Source organism: Schistocerca serialis, chromosome 6, assembly GCF_023864345.2.
Source record: "Schistocerca serialis cubense isolate TAMUIC-IGC-003099 chromosome 6, iqSchSeri2.2, whole genome shotgun sequence".
Taxonomy (NCBI): Eukaryota; Metazoa; Arthropoda; class Insecta; order Orthoptera; family Acrididae; genus Schistocerca; species Schistocerca serialis.
Window position 1 is genome coordinate 471,407,854 of NC_064643.1, and position 22,362 is coordinate 471,430,215.

At 42.8% G+C, this 22,362-nt stretch overlaps 1 protein-coding gene across 1 annotated transcript in view; it reads left to right on the forward strand.

Moving 5' to 3' along the window:
• Positions 1-22,362, forward strand: part of LOC126484384 (regulator of G-protein signaling 17) — an 882,604-nt gene that overhangs the window by 803,886 nt on the left and 56,356 nt on the right. The window contains exon 4 of the mRNA XM_050107876.1: positions 1,537-1,602. Within this exon, the coding sequence (XP_049963833.1) occupies positions 1,537-1,602 (66 nt within the window). The remainder of the gene's footprint in view (positions 1-1,536; positions 1,603-22,362) is intronic.

Genomic DNA, 22,362 nt, shown 5'->3' on the forward strand with positions numbered 1-22,362 from the left:
AAACGCGTATTCATTGGACAAATAAATTATACAAGAACTGACATGTGATTACATTTTCACGCAATTTGGGCGCATAGATCCTGAGAAATCAGTACCCAGAACAACCACCTCTGGCCGTAATAACGGCCTTGATACGCCGGGGCATTGAGTCAAACAGAGCTTGGATGGTGTGTACAGGTACAGGTGCCCATGCAGCTTCAACACGATACCACAGTTCATTAACAGTAGTGACTGGCGTATTGTGACGAGCCAGTTGCTCGCCCACCATTGACCAGACGTTTTCAATTAGTGAGAAATCTGGAGAATGTGCCGGCCAGGGCAGCAGTCGAACATTTTCTGTATCCAGAAAGGCCCGTACAGGAACTACAACATGTGGTCGTGCATTGTCCTGCTGAAATGTAGGGTTTCGCAGGAATCGAATGAAGGGTAGAGTCACGGGTCGTAACACATCTGAAATGTAACGTCCACTGTTCAAAGTGCCGTCCATGCGAACAAGAGGTGACCGAGACGTGTAACCAATGGCACCCCGTACCATCACGCTGGGTGATACACCAGTATGGCGATGACGTATACACGGTTCCAATGTGCGTTCACCGCGATGTCATCAAACACGGATGCGACCATCATGATGCTGTAAATAGAACTTGGATTCACCCGAAAAAATGACGTTTTGCCATTCGTGCACCCAGGTTCGTCGTCGAGTACACCATCGCAGGCGCTCCTGTCTGTGATGCAGCGTCAAGGGTAACCGCAGCCATGATGTCCGAGCTGATAGTCCATGCTGCTGCAAACGACGTCAAACTGTTCGTGCAGATGGTTGTTGTCTTTCAAACGTCCCCATCTGTTGACTCAGGCATCGAGACGTGGCTGCACGATCCGTTACAGCCATGTGGATAAGATGCCTGTCATCTCGACTGCTAGTGATACGAGGCCGTTGGGATCCACCACGGCGTTCCGTATTACCCTCCTGAACCCACCAATTCAATATTCTGCTCAGTCATCGGATCTCGCCCAACGTGAGCAGCAATGTCGCGACACGATAAACCGCAATCGCGATAGGCTACAATCCGACCTTTATCAAAGTCGCAAACGTGATGATACGCATTTCTCCTCCTTACACAAGGCATCACAACAACGTTTCACCAGGCAACGCCGGTCAACTGCTGTTTGTGTGTGAGAAATCGGTTGGAAACTTTCCTCATGTCAGCACGTTGTAGGTGTAGCCACCGGCGTCACCTTTGTGTGAATACTCTGAAAAACTAATCATTTGCATATCACAGCATGTTCTTCCGTCTGTAGTACGTCATCTTCGTGATGTAGCAATTTTAATGGCCGGTAGTGTAATATTAGTTTCAGCTTGTGTGTACGTGTGTTCGTGTGTGTGTGTGTGTTTGTTTGTTTGTTTATTGTGTGTGTGTGTGTGTGTGTGTGTGTGTGTGTGTGTGTGTGTGTGTGTGTGGAGAGAGAGAGAGAGAGAGAGAGAGAGAGACTCATGTTGTACTGGGACAGAGCTAACGTGAACGTCGCTTGTTGCAGCTTGGCGGTGAAGAGTGGCGAAGACCGGCCCAAGCCGCAGGATCTGCCAACCAACGGCGAACCTCTGTAAGTACAGCAGCTGGTGCGCTCCAGCAGCAGCGCTGTCACGACGTGCAGTCATACAGACCAAACCACAACACACAGCACACAGCACATTGCAGTCCGTATAAACCTTAACTACTTTAATATGTCATAACATCTGAACCAATAATGGGACTCATTTGCAATATTGGGAGACGATAATACACAACTGGGAGATTATATACATAAATACAAAGTCCTCACAGCAAATTCTGTTAGTGCCTTCCACCTGTATCGATGCATAACTGTAGTCGTTTCACCATATTCCGCGACGTTCTATGAAGTTTATCCTCACCAGTGTTGCTAATTTTGTGTGTAATGGCTCTCGCGGAGTTCTTCAGTTATCCGTCGTCTGTTCTTGTACACTCAGTCTTTAAGATACCCATACAAGAAAAATTCCGGATGGGGCGAGGAGTTGAGGTCAGGTGATCAGGGCATAATTTTTTGGGATAATTCCGTCACAAAAGAAACTGGTTACGAGTTGCAGGAAAGCATTAGAGGTGTGACACGTTGCTCCATTTTGTTAGAAATAACCTTCTGGAATTTCGACTTCGTCCAGCTGCTCGAGAGCGGTTCTGGGCGCTACAGTCTGGAACCGCGCAACGGCTACGGTCGCAGGTTCGAATCCTGCCTCTGGCGTGGATGTCTGTGATGTCCTTAGGTTAGTTAGGTTTAAGTACTAGGTTCTAGGGGACTGATGACCTCAGAAGTTAAGTCCCATAGTGTTCAGAGCCATTTGACCCAGCTGCTCGACAAGTATATTGAAGATGCCCGCTTAAACTGAAGTGTCTACAGTCGTATCAAAGAAAATGGGGCCAACACTCCTCAAAGCTGACATTGCACATCACACTCTTACCTTTTCATCATGCAGTGATGTTTCGTAGATGATATGAGGGCTTATACCAGCCCACTATGTGTTGATGTAAACTGACAGACGGAACCATGCCTCAAAAAATGGTTCAAATGGCTCTGAGCACTATGGGACTTAACTTCTGAGGTCATCAGTCCCCTAGAACTTAGAACTACTTAAACCTAACTAACCTAAGGACATCACAAACATCCATGCCCGAGGCAGGATTCGAACCTGCAGCCGTAGCGGTGGCGTGGTTCCAGATTGTGGCACCTAGAACCGCCCCGCCACTCGAGCCATGCCTCATATGTAGCCCAAATTATGCAGAGAATGTGTGGTTGTTGGACAAGAAATCCTTGAGACCATGAACAGTAATGCATTCTTTTCTCAAGATCAGTGTCTTGGGACGCTTGCATCTTCGCAGCTGTCCGTTATGAGCCATATGAAATGCCTGTCCCCAAGCTAAATCACAGAACGAGATGGCGGAGTGGTTAGCACCTGGACTCGCATTCGGGAGGATGACGGTTCAAACGCGCGTCCGACCATCGTGATTCAGGTTTTCTGTGTTTTCCCGAAAGCACTTCAGGCAAATGCGAGGATGGTTCCTTTGAAAGGACACGGCCGATTTCATTCCGTAAAACTCTGGGACCGATGACCTCGGTATTTGATCCCGTCACCCAAATCAACCAACCAACCAACCAACCTGGCTCAGTCGTTGCAACGATTTTCTTGGAGGGTTACCCAAGCGTCTTCGTACATTATCAATAACTTCTGCACTCAGTGATGGTCTGCGTTTACCACCATTACTGTTCAGTACACCAGCTGTTTCCAGGTTCGTTACAATTGGTATAACCGTTGCCTTTGTTGGAACATGGCGCACATGGAATTCTCTCCGGAATATGTCCGTTGTCTTGTGACCAGTGAGTCGGTCCTGCAGTATGTTTGCACAACGAAAAACCGGCTCTAAAAGTGTATACTACATGTTTCTGCCAGCTAAAGAGTGCGATCGGATCATTAATTAGCTCGTTATTGTCACGCGGACCGAACTACACACTCACAGACTTCAGAAACCGCGACCGACGAGGCTACGAACGAACTAATGCGAACCGATCAAGCGCGACGTCATACCGGTCAAAGAACCTTATGGGCAGAAACTACAATCAACTTGCCAACAACGAACAGTACTTCTGATTCTCCCAGAGCCACTGCGACAAACAACTTTTCCGTTTCTACTAGTTGTTAGAGGGAAATTATGACCCATTGAAGCAGTTCAGGTTTATGTAGATCGCTTTCTAGCTCTAAACAGAAATTAATCATTGCTTACTACTATAATAGCATCCGTATTATTTACTTTATTTCCTTACCAAAATGTTCCCCCGCGACTTATCTTTACTTCGGCCACACAGTTTGACTCACAAGACAGATATAAACATTCAAATGCCCATCATCAGCACGTGCGAAATTGTACAAACTATATTTTGTGTTACCTAAAACTGTAATATCGCAAGCCGTTCATTAGTTTACTAGCTGACAAACTCGGCATTTCCGAGTATTCATTTTGACAATTTTCTGTTAGATACTAAAACAAAAAATGAACTGTGTTTGTGGTGTAATACTGAAATAATTTCATTTCCCTGTATTGGCGAAAACGTCATTGCAATTATGACACAATCGTACAAAGAAGTATGCTTAACGCACGAACGCATAAGTACGGTATCCAATTTTTTTTGTGAAAGTCGCTATGGCAACGTCTCTTCATAGCCAACTATTGTTTGCGCCTACAGCCGTTTGCGCTTCGTAGTTGAGATCTGTCAAGTGAAAAGTGGTGCCAGGTATCGGGGATTTGAAGTACAGATACAATCGGAGCAATAAATGAAGGAATATCCTGGTGCGGCTAATACTTTTAATTTACTAACAATCGTCGATTTCAATATTTGATCGCAATGCCCGATATACAATTGTAGCGGTGCAACACTTTACTGAACAGGAAAATCATAAAAAGCAGTTAGACGTGCTAGGTACTCACAACAAGAAATCAATCATTCCTCACTATAATTCAGTAAAACACCACCTTCTTCCGCCCTTTATAGCTCACAAATGCGAATCTATATGCTCGTACTTGGACCCGCCTGTTCTTTACTCCACATTTATGTATCTTTTCCACTAAATGTTAACGCTTACGTCAATCAGATTCTCATTTTCGTACACGTGATATCCCGTAAATATCACGACAACCCTCTTTTCATACACATTATTCGACTATCAGTTCGTTCGACTTTGTTCAGTTATTAATCTATCTGGGTAGAGCGCCCATACAACAGAAAATATACGTATACAACACATACGTGCGTACGAACTTACTTACCTTAGGAAAGGAAGAAAGCATTTTTTATTACAGAATTTGGCCAATAATAGACCGCTTAGAACATAATACTATGGCACAGTCTTGCCCTTCTTATCTTTCCAGAACTTCTTTATATTTTTTATGTGGTTTTGGGTGAGTCTGTATGCTAATTTCATTTTGTTGTTGGCAATCAGTTTGCCTCTTAAATCTTTGATATGAAGGCTCACCGGATTGTACACCGTTCTAAAATCTTTTCACCTGCTATATCATAGTTATTATCACTTATTAAGGCGGCCAAAGGATTCGGTAACTAGCGCTGAAGTCAAGGTTTCTAACTGGAGCGCAACCTCTGATCATCTACAAACTATTATGGGATTTGAGTTCTCCAAAGTGTTTTTAAACTCTTTCAGCAAAAGCTGAAACGGTTCATACTGTACGGTGATTTCCGACTATATAACTGCCCTTGCCAAAGTAGACATTTAACTGTATAAACACCTGTATACTCCGTATATGGGTCACCTCATGTCGAATATCCTCGTAGACATAATCCACGGATGAATGAAACTACTACTACTACTACTACTACTACTACAGGGCGATGAGAAAACGATTGAAGTGATAACTTGGCGAACGACAGAAGTTGGACATTCACACAGAGTGTTCCAATATACTTTCTAGATCATGCTGAGAAACAGGTGTGCTGTAGTTTATAGAGATTCCAGAATTCTTCTTGCAAAAGTACTTTAATAGCATTAAATTTGTAATCGGTAAATGTGTTATTTTTGGATGACTCAAAATGCAATTTAGACGCGAGGTAGTTTTCATACAGATTAGCACAGGCTGAAAGGGCATTTCCGGCCAAAAGATGACAGTTGTAAGTTAGTGAGTCAGAGACTGTGGGAAAACCGTAAAAGAAGAGGATCAAGGCGCTTGAGACGTGGAGTTACAGAAATATGTTGAAAATTAGAGGGAATGATAAATGAAACAATGAGGAAGCTCTCCACAGATTCTACGAGGAGAGGAACAGTTGGAAAACTCTGATAAGAAACCATATCTGATGACCTCGATGTCGATAGGGTATTAAATCGTAATCTTCCTTCTGAAAAGAGAAGGGACAAGATGATAAACATCGATGAAGTCATCATGGAATAAGAATTAACTTCTATGCTACTTGAGGAAAGTGTGGAGGATAAAAACTACAGAAGATGATTGCCATTGGAATATATACAACTAACAGTTGAGGACATCGGGCGAAAGTGACAAAGAAGAAAAAGTTGTAGCGTCGCAGTCAATTCAATCAGAAGACTGAATATTACAAAAAAAAGTTTTTTGAAAAAGTGGAAAACCCAATAAAATGTTGTGTGTGTGTGTGTGTGTGTGTGTGTGTGTGTGTGTGTGTGCCATGTTTATATGTATGAGTCACACACAAACAGGGTATTTGAAACAGTGCGTACTGTATTCTTAAAGGGGATAGTATTGGTTAAAATAGAAAAAGGTTCCTGTAAGTATATCTCTGAAACAAATACTTGGTGCAATATAGGCCATTTTACTTGTATCGATAACGGTCAGCGCTCGGTGATTTCGTTCATCGCCCATTTCTAGCCTTCTTCACCCTCGTTAAATACCTTCTTATCCAGATTTTCACAGCTACGTCTGACATGAGAATGGACCAGCTCAACAAGTTGTAACCTACCCTGAATTTTTTCACATGAGAACAATACAGCGAAAGAAAGCCACTGCCAGAAGTTTAGCTGCTAGGGAGCACTGCAAGTATTTTTTTTAAATGTTACAGTTACTCTTTTTGCTACACGAAGAGCCGCTTATAGTGACGGTTTGTCCGGCCCTTTCGGCCTAGTATGTGAATCAGCGAATAAGCAGACACAGCCGTGGCAAGAGAAGATAAATCAGCACAGCGCAAAGTCCATAGTGTTCAAACGCGAATTTTAAGCACTTAAACCATATCAAAAAAAGGTCTCAAGTCATCAATTTTTCGAATCACTTGCGGTTCACATCGGCAACTTAAATGTTGGAGATGTAATTGTTACACAAGTGACTAGCAAATGAAAAAAATGAAGGTAATGTATGACGTTACATTACACACGTCTTCCGTCAATCGGGACTTTCATGTGTTTACAAAACTGTCTAGTTTGCTTATAATGAAACAGTTCGTAGTTTATTCCTTGTAGTCGTCACAAAAGTGCGAAATGCCTATTAGATGACGAAAACAATCCTTTCCCTGATACCAGGCACAGCTGAGAAGAGAAAAATTGATGCATTCAGGCACTACACAGATATTACTAGTTTTATTTAGACAGAACAGGATCATAGTAAGAAATGGTCGTGGCCGTCTACATATTTTGCTGCGTACTAGGGGTATTCGACCAAATTTTTAATGTATGATGATGCAAACTGATAACAGAGAAATGACTGAACTTTTACAATACTGTTCCGCTCATCAACCAGGAATGACAATGAGTTATCGGAAATCATACTGTCAAACAGCTGTACGCTGCTGGACAGCCTTTTATATAGTGGCTAATCAAACTATTAGTTCTGTACGGAATCCTCCTAAAGACAGAGGTATCGTTATGTATGGGATAAGAGCTCTACAAAAGGAAAGAATTATTTTCTGCAAATGGTAAGAAGACGGTTCGGATGAAAAACACAAAATTATTCTTTCCCATTTCCCCAGACTTTACTACGTTTATTACAAGATTTTAGCAAGTAAACAGTCTTTGTTTTTTTTTAAATTTAGGTCCCAGTTTGGCTTGATATTGGTGAAGACAGAAATAAAACTGCGGAAACAGTAATGTAATGACACATATCACTGGCATTGTTGTATAAGAATGTGTCACAGCATTCATTGACTGCACAAGCGACTCTCCGTCTTTCGCTCGGAATGATAAAGTGGGGTTAGTACGATGCTGCTGCACGAAACCTGACTGATAGGCCTTACACACAACATTTTAGGGGATAACAAGAAGCTTCGTAATTTTTGAGACTTCCTTTCCCGTACAAATTCCTGAATGTGTGTAACCAGGTCGAAGAAGCCTGGAAAATAAGAAACGTTCGTATCGCTTGGAATATTCAAAGTGCCTCTCGTGATTGCCCTATCGGCGCATTGACTCTCACGACCAGTTCTAAATCTTTCGATCGGTTTTTCTTTCACACTTTCTCGAATTTCATTTTGGCGCACATTTCGTACTTCATGTAAATCTTTCCTCCATTTATAAAATCCATGTTCAGGTTTTACGAAACGAAACCGGCTTTGCACATTGCTTAAGTTTAAGCGTTTTCTCCCCCCTTCGTTTAACCAGAAAATGTACAGCCTTTTCTTTGTCACTGAAAACTATTACTGCGTATGTTTTCTTTGGCCTTGGAAGGTACTCTATTTTTGTTCTGGACATTTTTCGAAGCACAATTCACGGAATAGTCAGAGTTATTTCCTGTTACTTCTAACGTTTTTACCATTTCTAACACCATTCCAATGAATGGCAAAAGATTAACTATTAAGTAACACACATGTAAGTCTTCAGGAGACGAAAGTAATTTTGACTGCATACCACGTTCTTCATATCTCAACTTTTTAACGCTGAAAACATTAATTGGGTTCCACAATACTGTGAAATTCTGGAACCTGCACGACGACAGATGCTATCAGCAAGCATAGACGAAGAAATCACAAAGAAAATTAATTCACCTTTATCTCCATTGCTCAAACATAGCGATAACGCAACTGTTAATTATTATGGATTTTAAATGGATTGCAAATTCGAGGGAACAGTAACTGTGAAACCTTGCGCCACTTTGGTGCCAACACAAACGGCTGGAGGTAGGAAGAACCGCACCCCAAGGTGTAAAGAGAAATTTTCTCCAACTTCTTTCTCAGTACATTATTACAATACCAGTGTAAAATAAACAGTGAGTGATTAAACGCAACTAATACATAAGACGGTCACGGCAGCAATTAACTTACGATCAGTGAAAAAATGTTTTATTAGCAATTAATTTAAAAATATACCAAGGCAGCAATGAAAGCAAATTAGGAAACATTTAAATCACTCAATTAACCAGAACAAACACTATAAGATAAAAGGTAACTGCCACTCTCGGTAGCTATACAAAGTTTATTAGTTTCCAAATAAATTTAGTAAGGGAGAATCTGGGCCAATTACAGAAAATTTTGAAATTAGTAAATTATCTAGTCATACACTTCTGATCTAATGTCTCAGACAGCTACACAAATTAAACAATTTAACAGCTACATAAATTAAATCCATCAGGACGGTCTTGTAGGCTCATATTAGCAATTCAGTATTTAATTAATAACAAAACAATTAATTAGAAAACGGATGTAGGATATCAAGAACTTAGATAGCTCAACGGCTCGGAGTAATCAGCCCATCTTGTGACGATAAATAGAAGGAGAAACTACAAAGATACAGACAGTCACTTTACTAAGTAGGGCTTAACTCAGAAATTTAGTTAATACAACTACTACACAATTCTGGCAAAATAAGTTACGGGCTTGAAATCCGTTACGGAAGACATATACACTTACAATGACACCACAATTAGCGATAGTTTCAATGGATTAGATGTAAAAAAAATTTGAAATTTGTGGTAAGGTCTTATGGGACCAAACTGCTAAGGTCATCGGTCCCTAAGCCTGCATACTACTTAATCTACACTCCTGGAAATGGAAAAAAGAACACATTGACACCGGTGTGTCAGACCCACCATACTTGCTCCGGACACTGCGAGAGGGCTGCACAAGCAGTGATCACACGCACGGCACAGCGGACACACCAGGAACCGCGGTGTTGGCCGTCGAATGGCGCTAGCTGCGCAGCATTTGTGCACCGCCGCCGTCAGTGTCAGCCAGTTTTCCGTGGCATACGGAGCTCCATCGCAGTCTTTAACACTGGTAGCATGCCGCGACAGCGTGGACGTGAACCGTATGTGCAGTTGACGGACTTTGAGCGAGGGCGTACAGTGGGCATGCGGGAGGCCGGTTGGACGTACCGCCGAATTGCTCAACACGTGGGGCGTGAGGTCTCCGCAGTACATCGATGTTGCCGGCAGTGGTCGGCGGAAGGTGCACGTGCCCGTCGACCTGGGACTGGACCGCAGCGACGCACGGATGCACGCCAAGACCGTAGGATCCTACGCAGTGCCGTAGGGGACCGCACCGCCACTTCCCAGCAAATTAGGGACACTGTTGCTCCTGGGGTATCGGCGAGGACCATTCGCAATCGTCTCCATGAAGCTGGGCTACGGCCCCGCACACCGTTAGGCCGTCTTCCGCTCACGCCCCAACATCGTGCAGCCCGCCTCCAGTGGTGTCGCGACAGGCGTGAATGGAGGGACGAATGGAGACGTGTCGTCTTCAGCGATGAGAGTCGCTTCTGCCTTGGTGCCAATGATGGTCGTATGCGTGTTTGGCGCCGTGCAGGTGAGCGCCACAATCAGGACTGCATACGACCGAGGCACACAGGGCCAACACCCGGCATCATGGTGTGGGGAGCGATCTCCTACACTGGCCGTACACCACTGGTGATTGTCGAGGGGACACTGAATAGTGCACGGTACATCCAAACCGTCATCGAACCCATCGTTCTACCATTCCTAGACCGGCAAGGGAACTTGCTGTTCCAACAGGACAATGCACGTCCGCATGTATCCCGTGCCACCCAACGTGCTCTAGAAGGCGTAAGTCAACTACCCTGGCCAGCAAGATCTCCGGATCTGTCCCCCATTGAGCATGTTTGGGACTGGATGAAGCGTCGTCTCACGCGGTCTGCACGTCCAGCACGAACGCTGGTCCAACTGAGGCGCCAGGTGGAAATGGCATGGCAAGCCGTTCCACAGGACTACATCCAGCATCTCTACGATCGTCTCCATGGGAGAATAGCAGCCTGCATTGCTGCGAAAGGTGGATATACACTGTACTAGTGCCGACATTGTGCATGCTCTGTTGCCTGTGTCTATGTGCCTGTGGTTCTGTCAGTGTGATCATGTGATGTATCTGACCCCAGGAATGTGTCAATAAAGTCTCCCCTTCCTGGGACAATGAATTCACGGTGTTCTTATTTCAATTTCCAGGAGTGTAACTTAAACTAACTTACGCTATGGACAAAACACAAAAACACACTCACTCCCATGCCAGAGGAAGAACTCGAACCTCTGACGGGGGGGGGAGCCGCACGTACCGTGACTATAGTTCAATTCTTTTATCTTGGCGGCTCGCGCATGCCCGCCCAGACGCTGGAGATTGCTGCGCTGCCAGTTGCACACGACGCACGCGCCAATAGAAGCAGCGCCATAGTATAGCATAGTCCGCAAGCTTACGTGTAGGGGGGAGCGCGCAGTTCATGAAGTAAAGCCACCACGGCCGCATTAACCCTTTCGCTGCTACAAAGACGTGTTCCCTGCATTCCGCGCTGTGGGCGATTTTGTCACTGCACTGCTCGCCTGTGCACACACATTGTGTTCCGACTGCTTTGACACTCTTCATCATTCGATTCCACAAAAGCTATTTGGCTCAAAAATTAGATTTTTACCTATCTTCTTGACTGATACCTTCCCCCCATAAATGACTTAATTTTGTTTCGATGTTCAACGCAGTTATTATGCAGCATTAAATATAGTAAACCTTTGCACGAAATTTTGAAGAGTTTGCAGAGGTAAAAGTCCATAGAGTATACTTTCTGTATGGTCAATTTTAGTTGCCACAATGTTGAGAATGAAATGTGGACAAGATACCTATATATTTCATTTAATTTAAGTACCACATAAGTGTCGTATGTAATATTGAGAAATATTCCACCTTTCGCGACTGTAACAAAAGTTTTTCTTACACTGGGCACGTTTGGCTTTATTTTAAAGCACTTCAATCAATCAAAAGGAAGTAGACAAAATACATGTGGACTTACAAAAACATTAGGACTTGAATATACCGTCTGTCAGTGAAGTGCTCAGAGCTATGTCAAATATAATTTTGTGTGTGGCACACACAAACAGCATTTATTTGCTAAAACACTGATGAGCCAACACAAACGTTGAATATTGTGCTACCGCAGCACAAAACTACGAAAGGTGACTTGGCAATGGAGGACACAAAATACAGTCCTCTTATGATGCTTCAAAAGAGAGAAACGTGTCTGGTCTAAATAAGTCGCTTATTACAGTTGCAGAAGAGGGATATATTTCAATACCATTGGTAAAACTGCGACTGTGGAACAAAAACAAGAAATAGAACATGAATACCATTGTGTATGTGCCATACCTTTCACCGATGGAAGTGCTTTAAAATAAAGCCAAACGCGCCATGTGTATATAAAACTTTTATTACAGTCGCGGAAGACGGAATATTTCTCAATATTACATACGACACCTATGTGGTACTTAAATTAAATGAGATATTGTTATACAGTAAATATTATATGAAATTTATGTATCTTGTCCACATTTCATTCTCAACATTGTGGCAACTAAAATCGACCATACGGAAAGTATACGCTATGGACTTTTACCTCTGCTAACTCTTCAAAATTTCGTGCAATGGTTTACTACATTTAATGCTGCACATCAAAACAAAATTAAGTCATTTATGGGGGGAAGGTAACAGGCAAGAAGACATGTAAAAATCAAATTTTTTGGCCAAATAGTTTTTGTGAAATCGAATGATAAGTGTTTCAAAGCAGTGGGAACACCATGTGTCTGCACAGGCGAGAAGTGCAGTGATGACAAAATCGCGCACAGCGCGGAATGCGGGGAGCACATGTCTGCAGCAGCGAAAAAGTTAATGAAGAGGCAAAGCACTAGAAATTTAATTCAAACGAATAAAATTCGTGAAGTAAGGCACTCCAATATTGTTTTTAAATAAAGAAAATATTAAGCCCCACACAAGGTTTGAACTCATAACCTTTCACTTGGCAGCCCAACACCCTAACCGTTCCGCTACCTCATCTCATCGAACAGTGTAACTCCATAAGGACTGTAACACCTCATGCAACTACTTATAAACACTGTTGGTATGACTATGAATTACTCACGCTTCGTCGAAGTATAATAGGAAATAAACAATTACTGCTGTTCTTTATTTCGAAAAAGCAGTTCGTGAGATTGAAACAAACACCTTTCCTTGCTATCGCCTGAATTAGGAGTCTTATTGCTTGTTTGGTTTAATTAATTAATAGAATATGAAGCAATTGGTATAAAGAATGCTTTTTCCAAACTTTCTGTAAAAGAAAGTCTGCTATCAAGACATTGCTTTTGTTCTATTACTTTATTTATGACTGAACGTTTCTAAAACTGAAGACACTCGTCCGTGCTCTGCACTGCTGTCGAGATCTGGCAACGTCGTTCTCTGTTCATTGGCTGACTGTGTTTTGTGACGTCAGATGCGCAGAACGAACCTAAACTCGGCCGCCAAGATATATGACGCGCACTTTAGGCGCTCAAGAGAGCGCGGCTACCCCTGTAAAAATTTCACTACCCCTCAGGTCATAGCTTATTCCATTCCGGCTCTGACCCCTCACAGACACCGGTCCAATCACAGACTACCGGAACGTACAAGACACCCGGAAACCGTTCTAGAACAAACTAAGATCTCGGATGAGAACCCGTTCGGCACTGTTGTAACACAAGGACGTAGCGAAGTACGACAGAAGTTTGTAATCGGAATACTACAATTATATAAATAACAAAGTGTCGCAAGTGAAGAATGAAAAATACACCTTGAGTACGCTTTGAAATAAAGGCGTAAGACTGTACTCGAAGCCAAGCTATTTAAAGGGGTAAATTCCATTACACGTTCATGGTTAGCAAACCCGCCAAATGCCGCTCCAGACGAGCGAGTTATACAATTGGCAAATGAAAGGTAAGTACCTACAGGAAACGACTGAGTCCAAACACTTGGCCGTTAGAAGACGGCTGCTAGTGAACCGAAACAAATTTCAACTGCAATTAGTGCGTTTCAACCCGTCATTGAATAGTATTAGATTCCACAGTCCGCCCCTGGTAGCTGAATGGTCAGCGTGACGGATTGTCAATCCTCTGGGCCCGGGTCGATTCCCGGCTGGGTCGGGGAATTTTCCCCGCCCAGGGACTGGGTGTTGTGCTGTCATCATCATCATCTTATCATCCTCATCGACTGCAGGTCGCCGAAGTGGCGTCAAATTGGAAGACCGGCGCCCGGCGATCGGCCTGCCCGACGAGGGGCCCTAGCCATACGATAAAAAAAAATTCCAATTCACACAGCCCCAAAATAGGTTATCAACAAATAACATATTAAAATATTAACTTTACTCGAAAAAATATTTATGGCCGCCAAGTTTTAACCTGAGTATGGTGATCCCTTTAAATACCAGAATACTTCATTTACACCACTGCATACTTTAATAAATAGTACAGTAGTTATTGCGACACAACACTGAATAAACCACAAGTTTTTAACAATATTGTCGCTTGACCAAGTAAACTAAAGCCCCAATGTGTGCCATGTACGGGTAGATACCATTGGACAGAACAGCCGTCGTTAAAGTGCATGCTATCAGGACGGAAATAATTAAACAAAGCTACTCACCACTTTTTTTTTTGCCACTACAGCCACAGCTGTAGTAGAACTGGCAAAACAAATCACTATTTGCACATTCGCCATTTTCAAAATTGAATTATAAGACCAGCTAAGCGACGCAGCAGTTTAAAAAAAGGATTAAATTCAACTGACTTCCAGTAACATAATGTCAGACTCACCTTACACTGATCAAACAAGAAGTACGTAATACCCAGTACCAAAAGCTACACTTTCAGTTTTACTCACAAAACAAGTTTGCTCACAGCTATCTTTTCACCGTCTAGCAATGTAGACCAGCAAGGTACACTTCATTCCCGAAGCCGTTGCGTCGGCCAGCAGTATTAATTGGACAGTCAGCCTCGGGCCCCGTGCGACAGATATCCCCGGCCCACTTCCGTCCTCTTGCTGGTAGCTAGCACACATCGCGGAATTCCATCCTCCAGAACCACTGCACCAAAACCGACCCACTGTTCAGGTGCCCACCGTGCTTTGGCGTCCGGTATTTTAAACCCAAAAATTCGAACCAGACTCGCCGTCAAAGACCCTCGCGGCGGGGCGACACTGCTCACAAGTTCGAAATATGGCGCATACTTCAACGCGAGATGTTTTAATAATTTCCACAACGAAATTCTGTCTCGAAATCTGGCAGAACATCCAAAGAGATTCTGGTCATACATATAGCACACCAGTGGCAAGACGCACTCAATACTTTCACTGCGCGATAACAATAGTGAAGTCACTGATGACAGTGCCACTAAAGCAGAGTTATTAAACACGGTTTTCCGAAACTCCTTCACCAAAGAAGATGAAGTAAATATTCCTGAATTCCAATCAAGAACAACTGCCAAGATGAGAAACATATAAGTAGATATCCTCGGTGTAACAAAGCAGCTTAAGTCACTTAATAAAGGCAAGACCTCCGGTCTAGATTATATACCAGTCATGTTCCTCTCAGAGAATGCTGATAAAATAGCTCCATACTTAGCAATTATATACAACCACTCGCTCACAGAAAGATCCGTACCTAAAGACTGGGAAATTGCTCAAGTCACGCCAATACCCAAAAAGGGAAGTAGGAGCAATCCGCTGAATTACAGGCGTATATCACTAACAACGATCTGTAGTAGGGCGTTGGATATACTGTATTCGAACATTATGAAGTACCTCTAAGAAAACGATTTATTGACACATAGCCAGCACGGTTTCAGAAACTATCGTTCCTGTGAAACACAACTAGCTCTTTATACTCATGAGGCAATAAGTGCTATCGACACGGGATGTCAAATTGATTCCATATTTTTAGATTTCCAGAAGGCTTTCAATACCGTTCCTCACAAGCGTCTTCTAACCAAACTGTGTGCCTACAGAGTATCGCCTCAGTTGTGCGACTGGATTCGTGATTTCCTGTCAGAAAGGTCACAGTTCGTAGTAACAGACGGAAAGTCAGCGAGTAAAACAGAAGTAATATCTGGCGTTCCCCAAGGAAGTGTTATAGACCCTCTAGTGTTCCTGATCTATATTAACGACATAGGAGACAATTTGAGTAGCCATCTTAGGTTGTTTGCAGATGATGCCATCATTTACCATCTTGTAAAGTCATCTGATGATCAAAACGACTTGCAAAATGATTTAGATAACATTTCTGTATGCTGCGAAAAGTGGCAATTGGCCCTGAATAAGGAAAAGTGTGAAGTTATTAACATGAGTACTAAAAGAAATCAGCTAAATTTCGATTACGCGATAAGTCACACAAATCTGAAGGCTGTAAATTCAACAAATTACTTAGGGATTACAATTACAAATAACCTAAATTAGAATGATCACATAGATAATATTGTGGGTAGAGCAAACGAAAGTCTGCGATTCATTGGCAGAATACCTAGAAGGTGCAACAGGTCTACTAAAGAGACTGCTTACACCACGCCTTTCGGCCCTATTATGGAGTATTGCTGTGCGGTGTGGGATCCGCATCATATGGGGCTGACATTGAAAAAGCACAAAGAAGGGCAGCTCGCTTTGTATTATCGCGAAGTAGGGGAGATAGTGTCACGTGAATTGGAGTGGCAATCATTAAAACAAAGGCGTTTTTAGTTGCGACGGGATCTTCTCATGAAATTTTAATCACCAGTTTTCTCCTCCGATTGCGAAAACATTCTGTTGCCACCCACCTACATAGGGAAAAATGATCATCACGATAAAATAAGAGAAATCAGGGCTCGCGCAAAAAAATTTGAGTGCTCGTTTTTCCCTCGTGCCGTTTGAGAGTGGAACGGTAGAGAGACAGCTTGAAGGTGGTTCATTGAAGCCTCTTCCAGGCACTTTATTGTGAATAGCAGAGTAATCACGTAGATATAGATGTAGATGATGTCAGAGAAAGCGTCAAGGGAAACTCGCTTTATAAATTACGATCGCGTTGCGCCATGTTATCTGTTTATCAATATGCAGTCAGCTAAGGAAATGTGACGATGTGTGGGGCATGAGCTGCCTGCTACAGCTGCAGCAAGGGTGTACACTCCTCCAGACTTCTGGCGAGCTACGAATTTGGCAATTTTAAACATTTTTCAAAAAATACATGCATTGTGTCTTAGCAGCTAAAATTTTGACCTTGCGTTTCTTTCGGCGTAATTTTCGAATAAAAATTTCAGCGTAGGTTTCGACATGTCGGATTGGAGCCTTTCCTTGTGAGACTTCAGTTACTTCTGCAGTACGAGCGTTCAGGTGATCGCCTCCTCACAAGTTGGCACCACGGCCGCTACGTTCCTCAGATAAGTGAAAAATGCTTCGAAGGAAACGCCTCTTCATTCTTTTGCTCGTCTTCATACAGCTGTTGACGTAACTCGAACGTAACACTTGAGGAAATCTCTCGCTGGAATGCCGGAGCGCGCACAGTTGCGTTTATTGACAAATCCGAGCACGACGGTGATGTGACTCTACATGTTTTGTTCGTCCTGAGTGCATGAATGTTTCCCTATATTTCTATCGGAGGCATAGGACGGCGCAATGCTGCCGCGAACACAATGCAAATTTTCGCAGGACCGGGCTACGCGGCAGCACTAGTTTATGATCTTGGTGTTATAGCTTCCTGACCGATGTGAGCTGCAGCCCTTCACATCACACTCTGGTAGCTACAGCGAGATAGGGCTCGTATGCTAACACATGGTGTTTTATGCTGCTCTTTATGGACTCGTAGAGTGTCGGTAGCGGCTTAGAGACAACCTCGTTGGTGACTGTGGGGTTTAATGTGCAGTTATTCCTTTTGTGTCCTCAGTAGTTGCAAATCCCATCGACAATAAATCGTGTTTAGATAAGAATAAAAAGTTACGGTACTAAAAGTTACCTGTAAATAGCCTGTATTTTCTGTTTGTTACTCAGATATCTGTTGTATTTTGAAGATTACGCAGTTTAAGATCGAAATTGACAGAAATTTAAATAATTGTCACTAACTGAAAGTCACAGTTGCTGCATTTGGCCGGCCGGAGTAGCCGAGCGGTTCTAGGCGCTACAGTCTGGAACCGCGCGACCACTACGGTCGCAGGTTCGAATCCTGCCTCGGGTATGGCTGTGTGTGATGTCCTTAGGTTAGTTAGGTTTAAGTAGTTCTAAGTTCTAGGGGACTTATGACCTCAGAAGTTAAGTCCTATAGTGCTCAGCGCCATTTTTTTGGAACGTATTACCCACGCACTAAAACTAATGCAATGACGTGGCTTCGTGGACATGCAGTGCATTATTTGTTTCAAGACGGCACTAAGGGCACTTTAGACTTTTGGGACTATTTCCAGGAACGACATTGCAAGATCCTCCGTAAACCAAAGTATCGACAATATTTTTCCAATTTTTTGTGGATTGCGTTCCACGACCCTCCACGAAGCTGGAACATCACGGGTAAGAGAAGCTAAAATTACAATACGATGATAGAACACTACACGGTACAACGTGGGATCTACTTTCATCATTACGAGAAGTCATACCTGGATGATATAGCAGATAGAGTTTCGTTGTGAACCCTCACACTCTGTAGCAGTATTTGCCCCATTTCCTCTTTTTGTCCCCGGTGCGAAAAGGTCTTCGCAGTTTTAGTTTTCCCATCCGGTGCAAGATGTAGCACTGGTTGATGGTGGTATGGATTCCACCCTTCAGTTTTGTTTCGTGGTTTCCTTCGCCCCGCACTTTGCTCTCTATCTTTATGCCTTTTTCTACACCTATTAGCATGGTTTTAGTTATGTGCGTCCCCAACTCGACGCAACGAGTGCACTTAAGAGTTTTCAGTTCCTTACTGTTAAAAAAATTAAAAAAAGTAAATAAAAATGAAAAATTTTTTTTAAAAATTAAAAATAAATAAATGAATAAATAAAATAAAAAATTAATAATAACTCTCGAACTACAAAAAAAGAGAAAACGTCTGTTATGATTTGCGGTTCCTGTCTTGCTAGCTGTAACGTTTTTATCGTAAAAAAAAAGCGGTTCTAGGCGCTACAGTCTGGAACCGCGCGACCGCTACGGTCGCAAGTTCGAATCCTGCCTCAGGCATGGATGTGTGTGATGTCCTTAGGTTAGTTTCGCGCGACTGCTACGGTCGCAGGTTCAAATCCTGCCTCGGGCATGGATGTGTGTGATGTCCTCTGGTTAGTTAGGTTTAAGTAGTTCTAAGTTCTAGGGGACTGATGACCACAGACGTTAAGTCCCATAGTGCTCAGAGCCATTTGAACCATTTTGAACCTTAGGTTAGTTTGGTTTAAGTAGTTCTAAGTTCTAGGGGACTGATGACCTCAGAAATTTAGTCCCACAGTGCTTAGAGCCATTTGAACCTTCTTCTAGTCAGGTTGTGCCACAAATTTCTTTTGTCCTCAATTCTATTCGGCATCTGATAACTGTGATTAACTGTAGGCCTGACTTTGCATTCTTTTGATTATAAAAAGAGGTATGTTCTTTGTTACAATCCTTATCTCTCTGGGTTTTTTTAAACTTTGTGTTAGGTTAACGTCTGAAGGAAAATCTACTGATCTAAGCACGTTTTAAATTCTCGTGTTGTTTCTGATATCTGCGTGTTCATCAGCACCTACGTACTTAATTTCTTTAATTTCAATGTGGATTCTGAGTGCATTCCGACTGAATACTCGTTAAGTGCCATTGTGCCTCACATAGCATCTGAGGAACTACAGTGTTTTACACACTCATGTAACACATATTTGTGCAGATGATGTTATTTGTTCTGTCGTCTCACAATCCGCCTGGAATCGTTCAAATAGGAAATTCGAAATTTGCTACATATCCCTAATTTGTTGTTATCTGTTCATGGTCACTTGATAATTATGTGGCGAATGTCCTTATTTTGTGTGGCGAACTTGAAATCTCTTACATGGTTTCGACCGAATTCGTGCCGATCTGTGTATGTAATTATCGACTTTCTAATCTTTCATGTGCGGGTGACATGGTTCAGTGGCTAAGGTTTTCATCTCGTATGTACGCGATCCAAGGCCGGCCGTCATGATTTTTAGTTCTCCACAGTTAGCCGAAATTACTTCATGCCAATGCCTCGATACGTTCTTGAACAGACCACGACCAGTTTTTCTTCTGATCCTCCTACAGCAGCGCTATTGCCCCACCTTTTATGATCTAGTTGCCGACGGTTATCACTTTCTACTCTCCCTTGATCTGTTCCAGTTGTTCGTGCATAAATAACAGGGGAGTGATCGTATACGTCCTCAGGAAGTGACTTCTGTGTGTCTGTTCCCTCTATTCAATGTTCCAACACCTGTTATTATTCCCACATTTGTAAATATTTTTTTTCCAGCCAATGATATATGCACAACCGCTTTTCTTTGGTGATCCTTCGGTTATAATAAACTATAAAACTAAATTTTTGACAGCAAGGCTATCCCATTGCGTTATTCACGTTGAATTATTTTCAGACAGTTTGACTGGTAGAAGTATAATACTGTCAGCGACGGTCATTTTGTACACTGGTACCTCCTAGTAGACGACAGATATTCTTACGATACATTCTTCTCTGACTTTCAGTTTTTATATCTTGCTATGTGGTGAAGTGAGTAGGTCGCTGGAGTCGTTTCACAATAACAGTAATTCAAACACGCAGTTTCCTAGAATCACTTCAGGTGCATGGGTTTTTCGAATTTTAGCTGTCGATTTCTTCCCCAACTTTTCTGCACCTGGGCGAGCGTCCCTTTGTTGTGCATTAAAAACAGAATTACAAAAAGTCCTTCGTTGTCCTTTTAATATGTTAGTTTGTATTGTAGCGTGGGACATTCTGATAGTATGGCCTTACTGTTAGAGAAGTACGGCAGACCTGCTCTTACCGACCCCCGATTACATGTAAATTGATATATAATTAATTATTAACTGTAATTAATACATAATTAATAATTAATTATTAACTCTAATTAAAAGTAGATCCAGTTGTGGCTCCTATAAAGGTTAAGAGGAGGTTTCCCATGTTTATAAGGCAAATGATGGATCTAGGAATTTGCTCCCAAATATTCCCAATTGGGAATCCGTCTGTTCCACATCCAGTTCTCTAGGATTTGGCTTCAAGGAATCGAGCTCCAGAACCGACCGCACTAGTTTTCGTCATGGAACATAGTCTCAAAACAATCAGTGAGACACATTGCTAAACATGTCGAGCACTTCACAGAGTGTGTTCTGTTATTACACACATTGACAGACATACACAGGGTGTGACGACTATAACTGCAGATATTTTTACATGTGGTACCTCAATATGTACACACATCAGTTTGTTGATTGTATCTTCTGAGTCGAACAGTCTTCCCACCAACACGTCTCAGACTTTACGACCTGAAGTTTCCTGCATGGTCGTAACTGCACCTCTAAGTCGACTGTCCTGTAAGTATAGACCAACTGTTTTGCTTCCACGCTTCCACACTTCAACATCTTGCTGCCCATGTTAAAATTTGCATTAATGGCTTGTTTCTCCCAAGTGCGCATGGATGTACTACCGAACCTAAAAATACACGACTTGTAATAGTTATAATTATTAATCTGCAAATGATGTAAATACTGATGTAATGTTGTTCAGTACACCGTCCTCAGTCACCAACAGAAGAATCTGCACTTACATCCAGTATACCCTCTATATATGTGTGCACTCAATAGGCCTTAACATTGTTGCCAGGCCGGCCAAATTGGCCGTGCGGCTCTAGGCGCTGCAGTCTGGAACCGCGAGACCGCTACGGTCGCAGGTTCGAATCCTGCCTCGGGCATGGATGTGTGTGATGTCCTTAGGTTAGTTAGGTTTAACTAGTTCTAAGTTCTAGGGGACTAATGGCCTCAGAAGCTGAGTCCCATAGTGCTCAGAGCCATTTGAACCATTGTTGCCAGGGGCTTCTTGTTCCAAAAGCAAAAATAAAAACAGGATATATTCCTTAGTTCCCAGATAAGTTTTCGGGAGTCCTCCATTGACTGTACCGAGCGAGGTGGGGCAGTGGGTTGCACGTTGGACTCGTGTTCGGGAAGACGATGGTTCAAGTACGCGGTCGATCATCCCGACACAGGTTTTCTGGGATTCCCCTAAGTCGCTCCAGGCAGTTGCCGGGATGATCCTTTTGAAAGGACGCGGTCAAGTCATTCCCCATCCTTGAAACAATACGACTTTGTTCTCTGCCTCTAATGTCCTCATTACTGACGGGACGTTAAACACTAATCTTCCTTCTTTCCTTTCTGTTGATAATCCCGACCTAAACATTCCCATTTTGGAAACCCCCTCGCCCCTCTCTCAGCTCTTTGAGATTTGGCTGAGATCTTACGCATGAACTACAAAGAAAAAGGGACCTCAGTAATCTACGTGACGTAGAGGCAGATGTGAAACTAAGTCTCCGTAAGAAGAGCGAACCTACCTCAGTATTTCCGTACGTTCTGCAAGCACTGATGAAAATGGGTTGCAGCGTTCGCGTCCAAATTAATGAGAAGTTGGACTGTTGAGGCAAAATTTCTTCG